This window comes from Dermacentor silvarum, chromosome 11 (assembly GCF_013339745.2).
Source record: "Dermacentor silvarum isolate Dsil-2018 chromosome 11, BIME_Dsil_1.4, whole genome shotgun sequence".
Classification (NCBI taxonomy): domain Eukaryota; kingdom Metazoa; phylum Arthropoda; class Arachnida; order Ixodida; family Ixodidae; genus Dermacentor; species Dermacentor silvarum.
The window spans coordinates 105,617,931-105,638,890 of NC_051164.1; the positions used below are offsets into that span (position 1 = coordinate 105,617,931).

At 46.6% G+C, this 20,960-nt stretch overlaps 1 protein-coding gene across 1 annotated transcript; it reads right to left on the reverse strand.

The window, feature by feature from the left end:
* LOC119432918 (isocitrate dehydrogenase [NAD] subunit gamma, mitochondrial) lies at window positions 1-9,246 on the reverse strand. The gene is made up of 3 exons (XM_037700066.2): window positions 8,548-9,246; window positions 973-1,256; window positions 1-430 (listed from the first exon to the last, which is right to left on the reverse strand). The coding sequence occupies exons 1-3, from the start codon at window positions 9,029-9,031 to the stop codon at window positions 11-13; spliced, it is 1,188 nt and encodes a 395-aa protein (XP_037555994.1). The 5' UTR covers window positions 9,032-9,246; the 3' UTR covers window positions 1-10.
* Between the last annotated feature and the right edge of the window lie 11,714 nt (window positions 9,247-20,960).

Consider the following 20,960-nt stretch of genomic DNA (forward strand, 5'->3'; position numbering starts at 1 on the left):
TATATCCGGGTCACGCGTGTGTGCGCTGCGCCTCCTCGAAGTGCGGCCTGTTGTCCAGCGGCACCGTCGTGTGTCGCGACACTTCCTGCAGCACGTTGTCCACCACGTCCCTCGTGGTCGCCATGCCTCCCAGGTCCTGGGTGTGGACGCGGTCCTCGTTGAGCGTCTTCTCGACGGCGTCCTTGATCAGGTAGGCGTGGTCACGCAGCCCCAAGTGCTTCAGCATGTCCACCGCGGCGAAAAAGCTCGCCGCGGGGTTGGCCAGGTTCTTGCCCACCAGGTAACTTCCGGTGTTCCTAGTGGCCGTCTCGAAGACCGCGTACTCGCGGCCGTAGTTCCGGCCGGACGTGATACCGGGTCCGCCGGTGAGGCCGCACGCCATGTTGACCAGGATGTTGCCGTACAGGTTTGGCACGAGCATGACGTCGAACTGCGAATTGTGTCAGAGCAGCACGAACATTTACGACTATAGTTTCGCTCATAGCATCTAAAAAAAAGAAAAGAAGAAGAAGTTAACAATATTCGCACCCTACGAGCGATGAATCCGACCGGCGGCGTACCACCGTCGTGGTCCTTCTTTCCTCCCTGGCGAATGCCATGGAAAGCGGTCTTGTTCAGTGACTATACAGCTTTGTGACTATGGCTGTATTTCCCCTCATCCCCTTTTACAAAGCAGGGTACAATAAGGCGTAGCTATATATTTGATTACACATCTAATAAAATCGGCAAAGCACTCATTTGAGGCGGGCTTTTTTTCCACAACGCCCAACAAATCACGTCTACGAGTTCTAAATAAGGCTTATCAAGTGCAACATATTTATCGGCCATACCAAGCTGCATGCGCCAGTCCTCGTCGAGTTGCGCTCACTTATACACTTCAATTCCGAAACCGGGCAGTCACAGCCTTTGTTTCGTTTACAGTGTATACAGTGTATAATAGAGGATGTGCGTACAGTATATGTATGCCTATACCTGGGAGGGTCGTCGCACCAGCTGCATGCAGCAGTTGTCGATGATCATGTCCTCGACGGCGACGTCCGGGTACTCGCTGGCCACGTCCAGGCAGCTCTGCAGGAAGAGGCCGTCCGAGAGCTTCATGATGTTCGCCTTGTGCACCACGGTGACCTTCTTGCGCTTGTGCGCGCGCGCGTAGTTGAAGGCGTAGCGAGCGATCTCGGTGGACTTCTGGCGCGTGATGATCTTCAGGCTCTCCACCACGCCCGGCGCGCTGGCGTGCTCCAGCCGGCTGTACTCGCCTGCGGAGGAGAGCGGCGCGCGTGCACCATTAGACACGTGTGGGCTGTGTCGGCGACAGTTTCTCATTGCGTAAGCACTTCTACGCGTATACCCAACGAGGAAACCTGTCCGTCCACGCCACATATGACATGAACCCCCAGACGTCGCCCCCACACACCAGATACACTTCCGGAGCCCCTGCCCAACAACACACAGAACAGCATAGGTTTCAATAAATAACCAGCTCAAAACAAGCATCCGAACCTAGAATAACCATCATGATTCATTGTAGTGGTATGGTTTTGCAACAGCTTCGCTGGACATACAGGTTGATAAGGACCGATAAAAGTTGATAATGGTTTATGCTGGTCGGATCAAGTTTCATAACACTGATAATGACACCGGGCTGCGTGGAGATGAGCAAGTGGCACAATGCTTACGCATACTTAGACAACTCCCAGAGAAGTTTCTGCGTGAATTGTTTTCCATGATTATTCTGAGTGCGCTGACGCGAAAACACAAACACGAATAAGAGAAGCAGAAAACATCCAGTATATACACGGTATACAGGACAAAGCGCGACTAGCAACTGTTTAATTTTCCATACGTTGTTACAATTATACATGTGTAAGAAGTACGGGAAAGAAAGATAAGCACCGTGCACGCTGCCACATTATTCCTTTTGCGCCCCCGCAATAAAACCAATATCTACAGATTACAAGCCGACCGATGGCGCACACACTTTTTTGCATCTATGGTGAAGTCCCATGACAGTGTTTATTTCTTTCCATCTTTTTTAGAACTGTTGCGTAAAGATGAGAGCACGTGGAAAAATAAACAGATTGTTCTTCATGTTGTGCTTTCGAGCCAGCGCATTCGCTAAATTACCTGCGTGAGAGATTAGTACAGCCTTTAAGCGAGAACGGAACTGAACAAGTCGAAGTGCGAAGATAAAGACCCGAAGTGATGACAGTTGGCGGCCGGAGCCGAAGCCTTCGCAAAGGGACGTGTCCCCTTGTTCGCCCCCTATTGACTATAGAACAGAATTTTATAGCGTGTTTTTAGGGGGGTAATATTTCCTACGGCGATAGTTGTACATCTGGCGTTCAACCAAAATGCCACTAAGCGCTGTGGGTAAACAAACAAACAAACAAACAAACAAACAAACAAACAAACAACCAAACAAACAAACATTTCTCGACGCATATACCGACAGCGGGCCACATCGCACGTACGTGACCTGCAGAACGTCGCCTCGCCTTGAACGCGCGAGCACTTGCGTTCGAGAGCAACGCGAAAATCGTGTACACAGGGGCGCTATAACAGTAAAATGATTCCAAACTGTTTTGATTCCAATTCTGCAATCAGCCCCCACCACGATTTCCCACATTTTCAGGCCACTCCCAACATCGCCTGTCTGTCACGCGACGTCACGAAAACCGCGATAGGCTCCCCATCTGATATAACGTGTACACACTGATTATGCATGATTAAATCACTGAAAAGAAAAGTTACTGTTCCTGATTGGACGCCTTTTCACCATTAGCCCTCTGTTATCGGTCCAATGTTTTCGGGCTACGCCCACTTCGCCTGTCACGTGACCTCACAAAACCGCGAAAACTGACCGCGTCAAAGTGACGTGTACGCGAAAAAAAAAATGCATTAATATGCCGAACAAAACTGAATGTTTCTGAATAGCCAGAGACTGCCCCGTTCCGAAAGGAATAAACGATGGCTGCCCGCCGATCGCTCAGGCCCTCGGTACTCGCACCTGCCGGTGAGCATGTATTTATTTGCGCATGATAAACCTTTTTGCGTGGCAGTAAAACGTTATCGAGCCCTTTTGGCACGTATACGACATCGCTCTGCCAACTCTTCCTTGCTGAGGATCCGTTTTAGCGGCATTCTTCCGTCGCACGCCGCCGCGATTTACGACCAGCCACCGCAAGTAAGGCGAAGCGGACCAATCGGAGAAGCCGGCACCACCCTCTTCATGCGGTTATCTATTACACTATGCTGGCTCGGCCCCATCGAAACATTCTCCACTAGAGCGTGCTCCTCGTCTCTTGTCAGCCAATTAGATAAGAAAAACCGCTGAGTCTAGGCAATGTTATTGGTTTTGAAAGCGAAAAAAGGTGACTTCCTATTCGAGGAGAGTGTTTTATTGGGTTGTTCAGACAACGCTGCGGGTCTCCGCCCGTTGCTTGCATCGGTGGTTACGTAAATTTGACGTCAGGAGTTTGGAATCAAAACAGTTTGGAATCACTTTACGTTATAGCGCCCCAGCTCTGAGAAAGCTGAGGTGTTCACGATGACATGGTCGGCAGGGCACGGCGAAAACAAGTGCCGCGGAGATTGTCGCCATGTACAACTTGTTAAAATCACAGTTCAGCGCACGCTAATACCACTCTCTGCGCTTAAAGAAGCGTCGCGAGATATTTAAATCATGGAGGACGTACGCCGCCACCGATGTCTGCGCATGCGCCGCTGCGCTGTATAGCGGCGATGGCATTATATGCTGGGTTATCGATACTGGCCAACACCTCCTAGATAGCAGGCCTGTGCACTCGGCTTTATGACGTCATGCCACTTTGACAAATTTCCACTGTCAAGCCCGGCGTGACGAAAGCGGTGACACCAAAATCACGTACCACGGCTTACTCAGAAACATTCCCATTAGATCCTATGGCAGTCGGGCAATGCAACATGACGTCATGGATCGAAGTGCAGAGGTCTTGTGCTATATAGAAAGCGTTGTCCTGACACGCTAGCGATGCTGGGCAGACAACTGTTCCGTCTCGGCAACTGATAGACGGAAGAGGGGTGTCACCGCTTTCCCGATAAACTGAAAAGCAGATATCACCTAGCGACTCCATTAGAGAACACTTCCACATGCTTGACACAGTTTTGATTTGTTTTCTTTTCCTTTTTTGCACGCTTAAGCTGCGTTTTCTAATGAACCTCACTATACAGCATGTGCGCTATAAGCAAAGAAACCCGGTACAAGGTGAAGCGAGACAAATTTCGCATATTTATATAGATGGCTTGCACTGACGTCATTGTAGCCGCCATGTTGGTGCACCGACACGATGATAAGCTGGGTCCATAAGGTCACGTGAAAGCTTTCAATAAGATGGATTGGACTGAAGTGCTCGTAGTCGACATGTTGGTGCCCCAAAACGGTGATAAGGTGGGTGCGTGACGTCACGTGAAAGCTATCAATTGCGTAATGAGATCACATTTGCCGGAGGAGCGATGTGGCCTGGCTTTAAACTTTTCACTCCTGCCTGTCAAGTGACAATAGAAAAAAAATTGTTTAATCAGCAGAAGGTTCTTCAGCCCCCGAGCGTGATGTCACGACTCCGAGATTCCACGCTTCGCGTTACGGAGGGTGTGAGGGGGCGTTGATCTTAGCCTTCATGCTACGCACGTCACAGACACCATTCCGAAAGCGTAATGACGTTTGCGGAACAAGACCATGCCGCACCGGTGTTGACTGAAATTAACAGAAACTAATAGAAATTGCGCCGTACAAGCGTTCCCCAATAATCTCCGGGCGTCGGCGGATTCTCCGCGTTGTGTTACGTGGTCACATTATTAAAGCGTTCCCATGACGCCACGGACGCAGCTTCTCACCGTGCTAGAACCCGAAGATGGTGGCCACGATGACGTCAGTGCACCATATTCCGTTTTTCATCTGATTACTACAGTTATCTGTTTGTCATTCGGCACCATACACGCCTATCGTGCTGTCGTGTTTCTTGTTTACGCAGCTTCTCGGCGTGCTATAGTATACCCCAAAATGGAGGTCACGTTGACGTCGATGCAAACCATGGATATACGTATATTGCACGCGGAGTATCCCATATTACAATGAAACTATCTAAACGATGCAACAATTCTATATCCAAGTGTCATATTCAAGTTTTATAGTATTCAAGTTCTATATTTAAGACCCCCGAAATTTCCTCCCGCCCCTCCGAAGTCATCCGAAATACATCCGAAGCCATCCCCGAGTGGCGAGATGAGTAATTTAAACAAAAACTAATTACATCGTTTTCATTACTTTTGTAAGCGTGACGGTGTAGCCAGAACGCGTATAGGCGTCACCATAATGGGCGCCGCATTCGGTACTTCACCTACGTTATGAAGTCTTTGCGAAAAATTTCATAGCCACTGCACTTCGATCCTACCGTCGGCAATCCAATACTCGAGGTATGCATAAAAACTCTCGTTGCTTCAAAGCTCCGGACGTTGATACACACGACGCCCCTCACTGTCCCGAAATTCGTAGTGCATTCCAAGTGCGCCCAGCGACACACGTCTCCTCACTCGTGAAGTGGCATTCTCAAGGATTGTATACAGTGATGCGTCAGCACACTTGCATAGAAGGCATTGCCTCGCGGAGCAAAGAACGCGACATCCGACCGTACAGATGTCAAGTTCAAGGTGTACGCGTGCCTCCGTCTGCGTAACCCGATCGCACGCCTGGCTGCGTAAGCCGTTGGCTGTCAGAAACAATGCCTGCACGCGATTGCTCAAGCACTGCCGCCGAAACACACAACAGCTGCATAAGGCATCCCTTTCTCCACCTTCCAGCGGAGCGCACGCGTGGCCTAAAACATGGCAAAACGGTGCTGCGGAAGCTTTCCTTTCTGATAAACCCGTATGGGATATTCCACTGTAGCTTCGTGCTATATAGAGTCGGGTGGTCTAAAGTTGTGCTGGGCGCTGTAGATCGTCGCGTCACTTGAGGCCCCCCTACACGCCTGAAAGTCGACGCTAGCTCTGATAGGTCGCAAGGAAGTTCAGAATGTTTCAGGCTTCGAAAAGATGTGGCCTAAATTTATAGGCAAACTAATGTCTTCTTACGCAGGAAGAAATTAATCTGCCTAAAGTAGAAGTATTAAGAAAAGGTCCAAGGGTGCGAGGAATTAAGGCAAGAAATGGAATAGGTTATAGTCATGGTACAGTACAAGTGATTGCAGAGTATGACGTCACGATGATGCGTGAGAGCTCATAGAGACACGTGCACTCAGAAGCTCGGTGGGCCTGACTAAGTTACGATGAACTTTTACTGGCTTGAGTAGTGTTGAAAAGTGTTGCACAAAATCCCCACCACGGCTGCTGGAAGAACGCTAATGTACTTAGATTTAGGCGCACGTCTTTATCGCACCTCTGTGCCAACTGCAGCGCAGTTTTGGGGCGTTAAGCGTTAACAGTTTTGATTATCACCGTAGATTTTATATATCACGATCTGATGGCGTAACTAGCCACTACGATACCGCGGCGGATAGCTGTTGCCGCAGATAATCCTCCAAAACGGTGGACAGCAAAGTACACAGCGGAGATGATCTACAGCCCTAAGATATGGGCTGATTTGAAAGCGGTTTTATGGAGAGGGTAATTTATACTCCTGCACCATCAGTACACAGCTAGAACCAGCGCCTCCTATATAGATAGGACTGCGCACTCTGCTTTATGACATCATGCTACTTGGACCGAAATTTCCATTGCGAAGCCCGACGTGACGAAAGCGGTGACGTCATAATCACCGCGGCTTACTCGGGCGCGTCCCCATTAGATTCCATGGCAGTAGGGCAAGGTAGCATGACGTCACGGATCGAAGTGCACCGGCGTTGTGCTGCCTAGGAGGCGTTGGCTTGACACCCTTCTACACTACGTCGCACCCCCCCCCCCCCCCCCCCCCCATAGCGAAATGCAATGACGTAACGCTGAACAGACAGAAAAAGTAAAGTAATAATGCTTGCTGTACAGGTGACAATCGCCAGCACCCTGCTTCGGTTAAGTAATGTGCACCCATCCACATCGTGGCCGACCATCCCATTCTTGTTGCGATTCAGTTGATTTCTTCTTGAATTTCTATAGCCTCGAATAACGTTTCCACCGAAAGGTTATTATGATATGTAATTTCCATTTACAATTCGGAACGTATCATACGTATATAGGTATTTTACATACGCGACCACGCTGGAAGTGCCCGGTTGCAACGACCTTTTTCGTATGTGTGTCAACAGCACATATCGCAAGGAAAGATAAGCGCGAGGATTACTCGATAGGGTCAGATCCAGGCAATGTCCGAAGCATTATTATCTGCATTACGCATCACTGTTGAACATATCTGCGCTGCGCAGTGCACGGTGTATTGGCGTAAAATGATTACATTCATGAAACAATCAGCTGCAACAGAATTCGGCCTGTAAATGTGTACTCGCGCTCTTAAAATTTTTAGGTATTCGATAACTGCGAAAGACGCAGGATAATAATATGCTTAAGAGCGAAGTGCGTGTCCTTCACGTGAGCGGACTTCACTTAACAATTGTTGCTTAAGTCAGGAGTTATTCGCGGTTTCCTAATTCTGAAAACTTTTCATGCGGACACGTGTATGGCTTTCTTTTACTGTAGCAGGCATAAAATTTTGAAATGGCATCAAGGGAAAGCCCACACACGTGTCTCAGAACAAACAACGCAGTAGCTGGCAAAAGCCAAATTTAGAAACGTGCGTCAATTTTAAGTCGTTAATCTCAATTGAAATGACTGAAGTCGGAGTCGATAGCATTCAGTTGCGTCGATGGCTGTAATTTCATTGACGAGCTTTGTTTTATCAGTGACAGGGCGTTCTACACAATCACACGCACAGAAGTAGCCTGTATTATAGATGACAGAGGAGCATCTGCTGTGGATATATTCCTGGGAACGAGAACAATACGCAATATTCTAAGAGCTGTCAGCCCACGAACTGATGAACTCGTGTTACAGACATTGGCTTTTGATAAGTTATATTAGAGCACACTATCGTTCTACAAGTTAACGCTACAATTTTTACCCCCCCCCCCCCCCCCCCCCCCCACGACGGCATGCTCAATTTTTTTTCAGCCACTCTCATATGCCGTATGACATTTGTTTTTTGTTTTTGTTTTTTTCCCCTCGTTTTTATATGTACCCTACATGCATGTTGTGGTCAAGCGTTTCCATAAATGAACTTAATATTTCAAGGAACACAAATTTATAGATTACTGACAACGCAGTGCCCGACATTCGCCGCATTGAGTCAACGTTAACGATTTCGCAGCTGAACACCATGTCGCGTATTCGACTCCTGGCTTTGAGCTGTGGTGCTTGTTAAAAACCAGAGAGCTTACGGCAGAAATTGTACAGCATGCCTCCGCTTCGTCAGCATTCGCTCCCCGTTCCTAACAGCTCGGATGTATACAATAAGGCATGTTATTAAAGAAAGCAATTGAGCGAATAAGTCACCGAACCCGCCAAAAAAGCACCGTACGGACGCACCTTCGGTGTTCTGCCGAATGACCACAATGTCAATGTCCTTATGCCTGGTGCGGATTCCCGGGTGGTTGCGACAGTGCACGACGTTCACGTCCAGCTGCAGTCCGTTCCGGAGCGCCAGGTTGCGCGGTTCCACGTTCAGCGGGTTCTCCGTCTCAACGTTGCCCTTGAGGGCAACGCCGTTGCGTCGTATGGACAGAAGCGCGCTCTCCAGGGACTCCGGCGTGTCGTCGACCTCGATGCGCTCGAAGTCGACCGGAACGTTGGCCCGCGTGAACACGCTCTCCACGTGCGACATCATCTCGGGCCCGATACCGTGACCCGGTAGCATGGTGACCAGGTACCGGCCGCCGTACATGGACTTGAGAGTCCGCCTGGCGCCGGTCCTGGAAGCGGGGTCCGAGGACCTCGCATTGGACCCGGCTCGGACACCCAACAGCAGACGACGGCAGACGTAGGAAGGCGGGAGCAGACGGCAGCCGGACATGTTTGAAGCGGCGCGCTGACGACAAGCAGAAGAGAAAGCAGACGAGAATCCCTGCTCGGAACTGAACCGACGGAACAACCTACTACTACGCCGCTCTGCGGCGTATCTGCGTATCTTTTTCTTTTGCTGCGTAGTGAGAGGAGAAGCGAGCGCTGTTGGCAGCGTTTTGCGAGTCTACACGGCAAGCGTGCGAAACAGCCTTTTTTGCGGGCGAATGGAGGAGGAGGAAAGGCGGAGAGTTGGCTGCCTCAAGACTCGCGATGTTGGCAGCAGCAGCAGGCAACGAGTGAAACGACCGGCCGGACGAACTTGTCGCGCATTGTGATAGCAGCCGCGTGTGCCTTTCCTCCTCTCAGTTGCTTCCCACCATTTTGTTTTATTGTTTACCTTTGCTCCGTTCGTTCCGGGCGGGTTCGCTATTCGTATTTCTCGGTACACGTGACTCACGTCGAAGCGGCGCCCGATCCACCGCCCTGCCGCTCCAGACGTCTGCTGCCCCTTGAGCGGGAAGAGGTCGCGGACGCAAGTGCTCGGCGTAATACGCATATGGTCCCTAAATATGCAGGTGCGAGAAATGCGCAGCCGCAATGCGCAAGCCGGGTCTCGTTTCTTCGTTAGCCTGTCAGCTCCCTGATGTAAAGTGCGTAGACCTCTTCGCGCTAAATGTCGCGCGCAGCTGCTATGCCTGTGTAATTTGTCACAGATTTCTATGCAGGAAGTCCTAGGGTCGACAATTAACGGGAGTGGATTGGGGGCGGGTGAAGCGTTTTGATGACATCTGATAGACGCCATGCCTCTTCGCTCTTCCCACTCCCTGTGTAATGTGATAACTGGAACAAATAAAAGGTTACGCAGAGACTAAATGTATAAGTTTTCTTTTTTTCTTTTGTTACCGCGTGCAAAAAAATTCTGGGGTTCTACTTGCCGATGCAACGATCTGATTATGAGGCACGCGGTAGTGGTGGACTCTGGATAAATTTTGACCCTATAGAGTTCTTTAACGAGCACCTAAATAATTACAGTCACTTAAGTATCCTTACGTGATTTGAATGCGAACGCATCATGACTTCTCTAATTAAATGGTTACGTCCATGATACGTGACGTCATACATTGTCACGTGCCATTCACAACTTCGCTACCTTAATCCACCTTGCTCTAATTTGTACCAACCTTAATCCACTCTAATTCACCTTCATTCACTTCCCTTTAATTCACTGTAACCCCCCCCCCCCCCTTAAGTCACCTTACTCTAACTTGTCCTAACAATACCTCACTCTAATTCAAATTAATTACCCATAATTTGTATTAATTAACGTTCTTGTACGATTTACTATCTTCCGTATTACTACTGACGTCGTACAGGACGCTGATGACGTCACTTTCACTTTTGGTACCACTCGTTGCGGACAACGCCTGCTTTTCTGCCTCGTGAATGCTTTCGCACTAAATGTACACGAGCGTTTATGAATTCCGCCCCCATCGGAATGCGACCGGGATCGAACCCACAGCCTCGAGCTCAGCGGCGCAACACCGTATATATCCACTATATAAGCTACCGGGGCGGGTTTATCGCATGGAGCATATGACGCAATTACGTCTGTTTAGGTGGAATGCCTGCAGAGGTGGACATTACTTAGTCCGCAAATCGCAATGTCCAGGTCGCTAATTAAAAAGATTCACTAAACAACTGTTATTCACTTCAACGACGTATGCATGCTACAACTTTCCTGAGAAATTAAAGCCGGACAGCAGCAGTGAAGTCGTGTCATGCTTAGCAGAAATCCCAAGGCTTCTTTTTTTTTTTTTTTCTTTTTTTTTTGTACCACGTTCGACATGTCCGTCCCCAAAATGCCAGAAAATATACATTAGCGTTCCAGGTAGGTCCTTAACTTTTGGGAAACTGAACTGAGACGCCCATGTATTTTTAGAACACTTAAAAAGTAGTGCTAGACTTAAGATTTCTGCTAAAGAAACATGACTTCACTGCGGTTCGGCTTAAATTTCGCAATGGCAACATGCGTCCTAAAAAGGAATGCGTAGTTAGGTAATCTTTTTAATTAGCTGCCTAGACATTGTGATTTGTTGTGCACCTAACGTCCACCTGTTCCACAAATGCACCTAAAAAAGCGGAACAACGCTATCTGTCACAGGCAATTTTTTGTAATATGTTAAAAAAAAAACATAACAGGTGATATATGAAAATAGTACAGACAGGTGCAGTAAGATAGCGAGGCGAAGAGCAGATACTTGTAAACATCATCATCCATCATGCAGCGTTGACATCGAAGACATCGAATACAACCAGTTATGTGAATCTTTTAGCAAGTTATAGGGCACCGGTCTTGGATACGATTTCTTCGTGAAAGCTGTGCTGGCAGACTTGCTGATAAGATCGGCAGCAGCACGCCAAGAGGAGTAAATGAACCCCCGCAACACAGGAATTAAAAGTATCCGACGGCCTCCGATTCGGCGACGCGACAACAATCAATTAAGAGGGCAGCGTTAAACGCCGCAATTAAGTACAGTCGTGAACAATACGCGTATACGAGGGGAACACCCAATTCTATTATGTTCAGGCAACGATTACTCCCGATGTGTGAATCTGAATCTTGGCATCTTAATGCGTAACAAATAGCTTCTCCATGAACATTTAGTCTCACTAATCACTTTTTACGCGGATTACTCCCGATGTATGAATCTGAATCTTAACATCTTAATGCGTAACAAATAGCTTCTCCATCGAAAATTTAGTCTCACTAATCCCTTTTTATGCGGAGCACGTGATTTAAGCCACTACAGAGCCTCTTGAAGGCAATTTGTATCGTTTTCAGACGTACAGAAGCAATCATGAACCAACTTGGGAGGCGAAGTGGCTGGCAGAACAGAGGCAAGACAGAAAAGATCGTAGTGACGTTTCAGCGGCTATCTGTACGGGATTCCCGCCAATGTAAAAGGGCAAGATTGCACAAGTACGACCAGCAGTAGTGCAAGGGACTGAAACAGTTCCGATGAAGACGTCTGACACCCAAAACGCCCAGAGATAGAAAGAGAGTGAGAAAACAAAGTAGTCAGTAGGGTTAAAGGGAAACTTTAAAAAAAAAATATATATATATATATATATATATATATATATATATATATATATATATATATTGAGCTGCTTTTGTAAATTACGCTGCTTCAATTAAAAAAAATAAAAGAAGAAAACAATATTATGCGGATCCCCCATGCACTAGCTGTGGGAATCCATGTGCGAACCTGTCTGTGCTCTTTGCTTTGATTGACGATAATTAGGGGTGATGTTGACCGGCGAATGTTTAATTTTTTCAACGTTTAGTAGTACAATCCGAGACGTGAGTTGATGTTAAGTGCACCACTGCTGTTTGTCTGCGTAGTACACAAAACACACAGAGAGGCGTGTTTGTTTGAGGCGTTGTTGTGCGCCATTGCTCATAGCCTATCAGAAGGTTGAGCATTGTCATTTCCTCACAAGGCACATCGCATCGTGGCAAGGGTGTTGGCAGAAATTATGGGGCTGTATACGTGTCAGAACCACAATCGGATTATGAGGCACGCCATATAGTGGCGAACTCCGGATTAATTTTCACACCCTAGTGTTCTTTAACAAGCACCTAAATCTGAGTGCACGGGCGCTTTTTTTTTTTTTTTTTCCTACTTCGCTCCCGTCCAAATGCGGCCCGACGGCCCAAAAGGAAAATACTTCTTTTGACATTCGTGACGTCACGCTGACGTAGCGGCGCTGGGGTTTCGGCGCGAAATTCGAAAAATGAAACTTTGACCCTCATTTTGCTATTTGTAGTATAATCATCCTCGTAGCGCGAAATTAACTAAAACAGGGTTTTGAAACAATGTTATATCAGTGTAAACTGAATTACTGTTTCTCCTTAGTGTCATTTTAACCAGACGGCCGTCTGATTGGCTATGCTGCGCGCGCAATCTTTTCAAGGCACTTGGTGAAGTCAATATAGCGCAAATAAAACGAACACAAAAACAAAAGAGCCGTCGCTACGGGCGCTACCTCACAACTTTATTACAGTCCCTTAGAAGACCAAAAGAAAAAGCGTATACAATAAAATGCGCATGTGCATAAGGTTCACCACGGCAAAGAAAAGTCATTTAAAAAACACATCTCGCTTCCAAATAAACGCACAGAAGTATCGTTGACGCAATCCGTGCCTCTTTTCCTGATACGAAAGGCGTCCAAAAGTTGGCGTGCAGTAGTTTTCTTTGATTCCAGAAAACCGAGGTTCGATCGTGCTTTGCTTGCAAGCCATGCAATGAGCATGCAGGCGCCGATGCACATTGCCTTTGTTCCTAATTGAAAGTTCGTGCTCCCGTGGTGTGCGGTCTTGTATTCTTAGAATTCATTTTATTTGCGCTATAATGGCTTCATCGGGTATCAACCAAATAGCCCAAGCACAAGCTATCTTTTCAAGGCATTTTGCCGCCCAGGCAAAGTAAAGTTATTACGCCCCTTTCCACTTTAGAACTAAATTTAAGGTGTATCACATTAAAAGCTTTAAAGGTTACTTTGTCAGGCATTAGTAATTGTAACGGGAAAAAGTTAGGGCACGGATTTTCGGGTACCGGTTTATTGTTTTGAGAACACAATCAACCACAAAGGAGAGAGGGGATAAACAAGCAAGATGGAATCCAATTTGCATCCAACGGAATCCAGCGTTGTATGTGACCCGCTGGCGAAACGTGCTGGAGAGGCGGGGTGAGGGTCGAGTGAGTGAAGGTAAAATTGTATTAAGAGGATGAAGCAGCTCCATCTCGCTCTAGGCGACACTGTCGGCAATCTGTGAAGCGGTTACGTACATTCGGCCATTAAAGTGTACAGCTACACGGGATTTGCGAGAAAAATGAAACTGCTAAATTCCCGTGACGCCTTGGCACATGCATAGCCTCGAATTTAAGGTTTCAGTGTCACGAAGGAGTATAACAATACAAGAGAATTAAATGGTGGAGCGACCGCCCCGAAATCCGTTGGTCGCTGGCTCGACCCCCAGACTAGAACGAACTATTCTTCAAATGTGATGCTTTCTTCGTGGGTTTCCTTTATACTTCATGCCACTATCGGGCTGATGACAATATTTCGCTTCATGAAGCTTCCTCCGCCTTTGCAGATCATTTCTTTTGCCCACGGCCTCAGAGATTAGCCGGCACTCTCGAAGGCCGTGTGGTTTGCCTAAGCTTTAGTAGTCCTTCCGGCCTACACAGTGATCCGTTAAATTAGAAGCGCCAGTCATTAATTAACGGGGCACAAATCACACAATTGTCGCTTAAGCCGTGACCCATAAACTTTTGTAGCCGGACTGCATACAAAATACCCCTTATTTCCACTGCACCCGCGTCGAGTGCGTTATCTCGTGTATATGAGCCGGCGTTTCCACAGGCTAAACCGGGTCACACCTCCTAGAAAGCTCTTATCTGGGAAGTGTTGACCGGGCGCGCGCCGCCGCTATCATTACGAGGAAGATGCGCCCGGCACGGGCTATACCTCGATCGTTTATCGACAGCGGGTAGCGGTCAATTTGGGTCAAGTTTCCAACGCAAAACCGGCGTCGCTGCTGACAAGGTCGCTGCGCTCGCCGTAAACTGTGTCGTTTTGCATTCGCGCCGCAACGTCTTCCCACTTGCGGCACCAACGGCCTTGACAAAGAATCGGAGCCGAAAACAAAACTCGAGAGCCTATAACGCCAAAAAGCCAATGCATTTCTCCGCAAAGTTCGGTAATTTATATCTCGAAACTGGTGTCATCCCGAGAATTCGTTCCAGGTGGATCCGCCTTGCGAACTCCACGGCTAGAATTTGTAAATTGCAACATGGGCCATAAGTTAATTAGTTAAGAACCGAATGATCTTTTGTTAACTAGTCGATAATGCATTCCAATTTTTTGTGCCAATAATGCCCACCTCTTTGAGTAGACCAGCTCATGAACTAGAATGGTGCTATCTGCCAACCTTTAAAGGGACAGACAACCGCTCAGAACATGAATTGAGGTAACCCCGCGGATGGAAAGATCGTCTATAGTATTGGCTAGAACGGGTCCTGTTTTTCTCATTAAACGTGGATTTATATTTTTAATTCTTTACTAAAGGTAGTGAAAAATGACCTTTGGCGCACCATGCGGCAAAAACATGAACCTATTTAAGAGGTCCACGACGTGACCGTCTACAGTGTATGCTGTTCCTGGTCTTTTTATCAATATTGAAATGCAGTAACATTCTTTCTACTATAAGATTTTTCTAACTTACAATGTGCAGATAAGCCTTCGTTTGTAGTGAGTAGAAAAGTGTCGCAGCCTTCGCCTTCGTTTTTGATGACTTGGCTTGGCTCGTCTATCGACTGAATAACGATGACGGGGGCCAGCCAGCCATGACGTAGGCATGTACTTGGGAAAAAAACTCGGTGCAGCTATAAGAAAGGTCTGTACAGCAACGCAAACTTATTGTACCAGTCTATTTACCTTTAAAAGTGGCTGGAAAGGTGACAATATAGGTGGTTAACCACAGTTGCACTTCCTCCAGTGAAAGCAGGACGATGGGCGGCTTTCACAATTTGCGAGGCGGGCTGTCGGCATCGCGATCACTTCTCAGCGTTTCTGGAGGAGGGACTCTTATTTTTTTAGAGGCTGTTCAGATCGAAAAATTCTGCTTACAAAATATCCACGCACTTTTGGAAGTAACCGCTGCTGGTGTAAACACTACCGAGGGTGAGCTTTTCGTTGCGCCATAAAAAACTGGGTCCATAAATATCGGTTGTCAGTCCCTTTAAAAATGTTTGAAAGTGTTCGCTGAAACACGCTGTATACAGAACTTATAGAAGAGGAAATGTATTCAAAGTACTGTCCTCTTCGTGTTTTCTACTAGAGAATTGCAACAGGTTATGTTGAATAAAAGCATGTACAAGTAAAGTTATGAACGAAATAGAGAAATGGTAACGGTGGCGCTTCTTAAGAGAAAAAAATGTGTTACTGATACATTCGCTAGGGGGGTTGCTTTGACAACGTTGCATGGTATGAGGATCAAATAACTTTTTCAGCCCAATAACTATGCTTACGATGAGAAAAATGTTATCAAAGGTTGGATCGAAGGGATATTAGGTGGATTATGACACTGCAGCTGTCAAGAGGGATGGCTTGACTACGTAGTGACGACAGGCCAAAGCTACATTACCAAGAATATAACGAAAATTGACGCTAGTGGCAAGCGATTCAGGTCGGCATGCGACGCGGTGGGAAGACACTTCAACGCCAAACCGAAGAAACTCCTAGCTGACAAGAGAATATAGGCTAATTCGATGGTATTATAAGGTCAAAATAAATAGTTTGGGCAAAGATTCATTTTTAACAAGAACAATGGCCTTATACACGCACTGCAGTTGCTGACGTAGGCAGTATGCGGCTGGCGCTGACAGGGGTAATTGGAGATCGCAGGGAGAGGCCTTCGTACTGCAGTGGACAGAAATATAGGCTGATGATAATGATAGGAATTCATGTGACGAAGAAATTTCCAATTTAATTTCTAATTACACAACACAGTTATGAAGTGTGCATTTCGTACGGAAGTGCCTTTTACATATCAGAAGAGTTCGCAAAACAAGCAACAGTCATTTCAAACCCGTTATACTTTCAAAACACAGGTGTAGCGGCATGAATGCCCTCAATGCGTCCACCTCATTGAAGTGCCAGTTGACAAGCACTTCAGAGGCGCCTTATTTATTTTAACAATGACCAATCAATGCATGCATTTTGCCAACAGCTGACCAGTGCATGTCCAAACAACTTATGGAAAATCGTTAACGCAACCGATTTGGGAAATTATCAGCAGGCAGTCGCGCGTACAATATAGCGGAGCGTAGCACGCGACATAACGACTTTAGGTTGCACAAAAAGAAAAATAACAATCACTTAAAATTGCCGGTATTTTTTTTATACACAGAGCATGACATTACACGCGCACACCATGCATTGTGAAAACAATCTTACTCAAAGCTGTTTTTACAAAACTCCATCGTGCCAGTGAACCAGATGTCGAGTTTGTACTTCGTCGATACATACGTAGACGTTTTTGCAAATCCACACGAAGGCGCTGACACAGTAAATGGACGTTACCGGAGACACAGCAACGGAAACGTTGGCTAAATCGTATGACGGAAGAAACTAGCAAGGGAAATTGAATGAACTTGGCTCGCCGAGCATACGGTAATCACAGGTGAGACAATGCAAAATGTTTACTTAAAAAAAAAAAAAAATAGCGTAGCTTACACTGGAGGCGCAATGCTAAAGAGACAGCGGAGCTGATGGGCACCTATAGCTAGTCCTGGCTTTTGGGCTAGGCTAAGCACTACCAAGTCATCCCCAGCATTTTCCGGAATTTATTGATCGATTATCGATTAGCTTTTGATTGGCTATCACAAGGTATTGGCCACGTATTTGGGCTAGGATAAGCACTACCAAGTCATCCCAGCATTTTCCGAGATTTGTTAATTATTGATCGATTATCGATTACCTATTGATTGGTTATCGATAACTGACTAAGCTTAAGTAGTCCCAACCATGCTTAGCTAGACAGCCAGGCTCACCTTCGCTAGTTCACAGGGGTATGTGCCATTGCGCTTGGACCCTTCCTGCACAACCGCCAGGATCGGCCCACATTTTATATGTGGACGACTAACGGAATAACGGCCGGCTTTAACAGCTCCGCTGTTAAAAGGAAGGAAGCGACAGCGTAATATCCAACGTGCACTGAATACGCACAGCCACGAACATGTTCCGTTCTTGCACGTTGATGCACTATCGAAGCAGTGCACATATTCCCCGCGAACAAAACCTGCTCACAAGTTGAAATAACGTTAAGTTTGGCCTTGCGTTGTGCGCTAGATGCAGAAACTGTTCACAAGCAGTAACTGCTCGCCTTGTTTGTCTCGATCGTTCACGTTGTCGACATCAAAATATTCTTTTCTCGACGCGGACATTTCTAGAAGTTCGCTCTCAGGAGTTCTGTAGTGCGATTTCTTCGTACTGTTGCAAGCGTGTCGTGCGCCCATCGTGTACGTTTGCCGTCGCGAGCGGAGAGGCGTAGCGGAGTGCAGCCGGATGCATCCGTCGCCCTAACGCTGCCACCGGCTAGCTGTTTCAATTAACGCTGCCCAATGAAGGAAACTACTTTTGGAGTGTTGCATCCGTATGTGATGCTAATATAAAGAATATTTGAAAATTTTCTTGTCCCCAAAAGCTGGCTCCAGACGTTCCTGTCTTAGCTCCAGGTGATACTCGTGAAAGTAGCTTCTCCTCTGTTGCCGTTCCCTTTGTCTTTCACCAAAATCCCTAATGTAAAGAAGCGTGCGAATAATGAAAATTATGCATCATGTTTTGATGTTACAACGTTTGACGCTAACCAGCTACACATTCCGCATCGTAGGTAAGCAAGGGACGTATTCTGAAACGTTCCACTTCGGCGATATTTCGCTTTCAGGCGCGCGCTGATTGGCTGTTTTAGCAAAATTGGATGAGCTGATTGGCTGGTTGAGCCCGACGTCATTCAATTTTGCTCAACCAGCCAATCAGCGCGCGCCTGAAAGCGAAAAGAGAAATATCGCCGAAGTGGAACGTTTCAGAAACGGCCCAAAGACGCGATCACCGCACTGAACTGTAGCAGATAATAACGGCGCAAGCACCCTGCTAATCCTGCGAACACCCACCTCAGCCATATCGCTACAGACGCCAGCGCCCCCTTTGTTGATAAATTTATTGTAGCAGACAACTAGCGCTGCTTTAATCGCAGCGGCGTAACAACCGCATTGGCGACTTTTCGCTGGGCAATTCCAATAGCATAGTGGGATTTGTAGTTTCGGCGTGCTTCGCGCGTGTGTGGTGGCATAGCGCTTGTGTGCGACTTTCTCCTGTGGTTAGTTTTTGCAGTCGATATGCCGCCGGCACGTAGCATCGCAATGCTTCGCGATGTGCATTACTGCGTTAGAATAATTCCGTCCACATCAAACAGGGTGGTAGCCCGAAGGATGTCATCCTTCGTGTCTGCTGAAGACAAATCGGACGCGACGAACCTAGAAGAAGGTGAGCAGACTGTATATGCTTTCTACTGGCCGTTGCCTTCGATCGCCAATATGACCGGCGTTTGATTACACAAGGCTGCTGCCAGAGAAAACTTTTCATGCTTTTACGAAATACATCAGGGCGGATTACATAGCAGGAGTCGTTGCTTTCGCTCGCGTTGGTAGAGCGAACGGTGAAGCTTGCTCTGAGGCAACCGGTCAAAAGTATTCTTATTTGGTTATCTTCTTTGTATTATTCGTCTTGGTTTCTTTGGATTCCTCACAAATTACAGCTTTAACGTTTACGTTACACTAAGTTACTCCTCACTTCGTGTGGAAGCCTGCCTCGCCGTGAGTGGTCATGTCACTCTTGTAATATACGAACACCTAGGCAGGAGTTTAAATCTACTTTACACCGAACTACCAGAAAATAAGAGACGCGGAAAGCAACAGGACAAGCCCTCATATACTCAACTGATATTTATTGGAAAACATCACTTCAAAATATGTGCACACTTCACTCTCTGCTTGCGCAAAGTGATGACCAACGTCTACCGAATGTATACAGTAAAGAATATTGATCGCAATACGTCAAAGTGAAACATATCGATGTGTGATCGAGATGCCTCATTGATTACATTTGGTTGATCGTTAGTCCTTTATTGTGCTCACATACTGTGTAGCTGTGGTCTGGGTGTATTGTCATGTGATGCTTTCTCAATAAAGATCAGTAGTCAGTGAGCAACCTGTCCTCCTTGTTATTCTGTGCTTGTATATATTTTTTTTAACTTCCAAACACGTACCAACTTTCCCAACAATGCACTTTGCCATAACAATGCCACACAATAGTTTGCCTGGCAAAATTTCATACATGGCCAGCTACCTGAATTACAGGTCTTATATGCAGCTGTAGGGCGCCCTACAGTGCAATTTGCATTCTAGTTATTGCAGAGGAACTCGTGTGATATGCATCTGCACTGTGTACATTTATTGTTGCGCTGTTCTTGCAGATCAGAAGTTTCGAAAGCTGGATCTCTACAAGGCAAAAGAACCGCCGAAACAAAAACGACCAGAATCAAGTTTGATGTGAGCTCGTCCTTACTTCACCAATAATTGACAAGTTAAGCATTGTTAATCGTGTGTTCCTAAACAAAATGGCACAGATACTGCTTGTTGTTGTTTTGCTTACATTGTATGTAACAGCAGCACTGCACATCTTCGTGATGTCACACTCCACAGTTTTTGTTCACATCGGTTCATGAGCTTCAGCAAACTAGTCACACTCAACATTCGTATGGAAATGTATTGAAGTACAAATTTAAAACTGTGCATCTGGCTTTTGTAAAGGAATTCTAGACTCATTTTCCCAATTTGCCATATTATTTAGTGTACTTCACAAATCTTTAATCTACTAGTCACAAATTAAGGAACTGGAACAGCCAAAAGTCAAAATCATTGTTATGGAAAGGAAGAATGTTGCTTATTATAATAATAAATGTTGTGCGATTCACGAGAGTTTAATGTAAAATTCCTTGCACCAGTTCCACATATTCCAACTGTTCACGGTGTGTCAAAGCATAACTGAAGTGTGCCAGTTAATTGCATGAAATTACAAAGTGCAGAAGCATGCGACTCTGCAGAAATTCAGTATTTGTACTACATGGAGTAAGCCCGTCTAACATTGACATTAACAAATAGAATGCCAATGCTGATCATTACTTTCACTACGTACATTTACTAATCGTGACTTCTATCAAGTTGCTGACATGGTTTGGTGCTGTTGCAATACGACAACACCAGACAGCAGCATAAGCATGTGCCACTGTGAGGCACTGTACGCCTTCAACT

Bases quoted from the DNA above. Each gene is read 5' to 3' on its own strand.
- LOC119432918 (XM_037700066.2), bottom strand. From the start codon at position 9,031: ATGTCCGGCTGCCGTCTGCTCCCGCCTTCCTACGTCTGCCGTCGTCTG. The intron at 1,257-8,547 runs GTGCGTCCGTAC...TCTCCTCCGCAG, and splicing joins CATTCGGCAGAACACCGAAG to GCGAGTACAGCCGGCTGGAG. The intron at 431-972 runs GTATAGGCATAC...CACAATTCGCAG, and splicing joins TGGTGCGACGACCCTCCCAG to TTCGACGTCATGCTCGTGCC.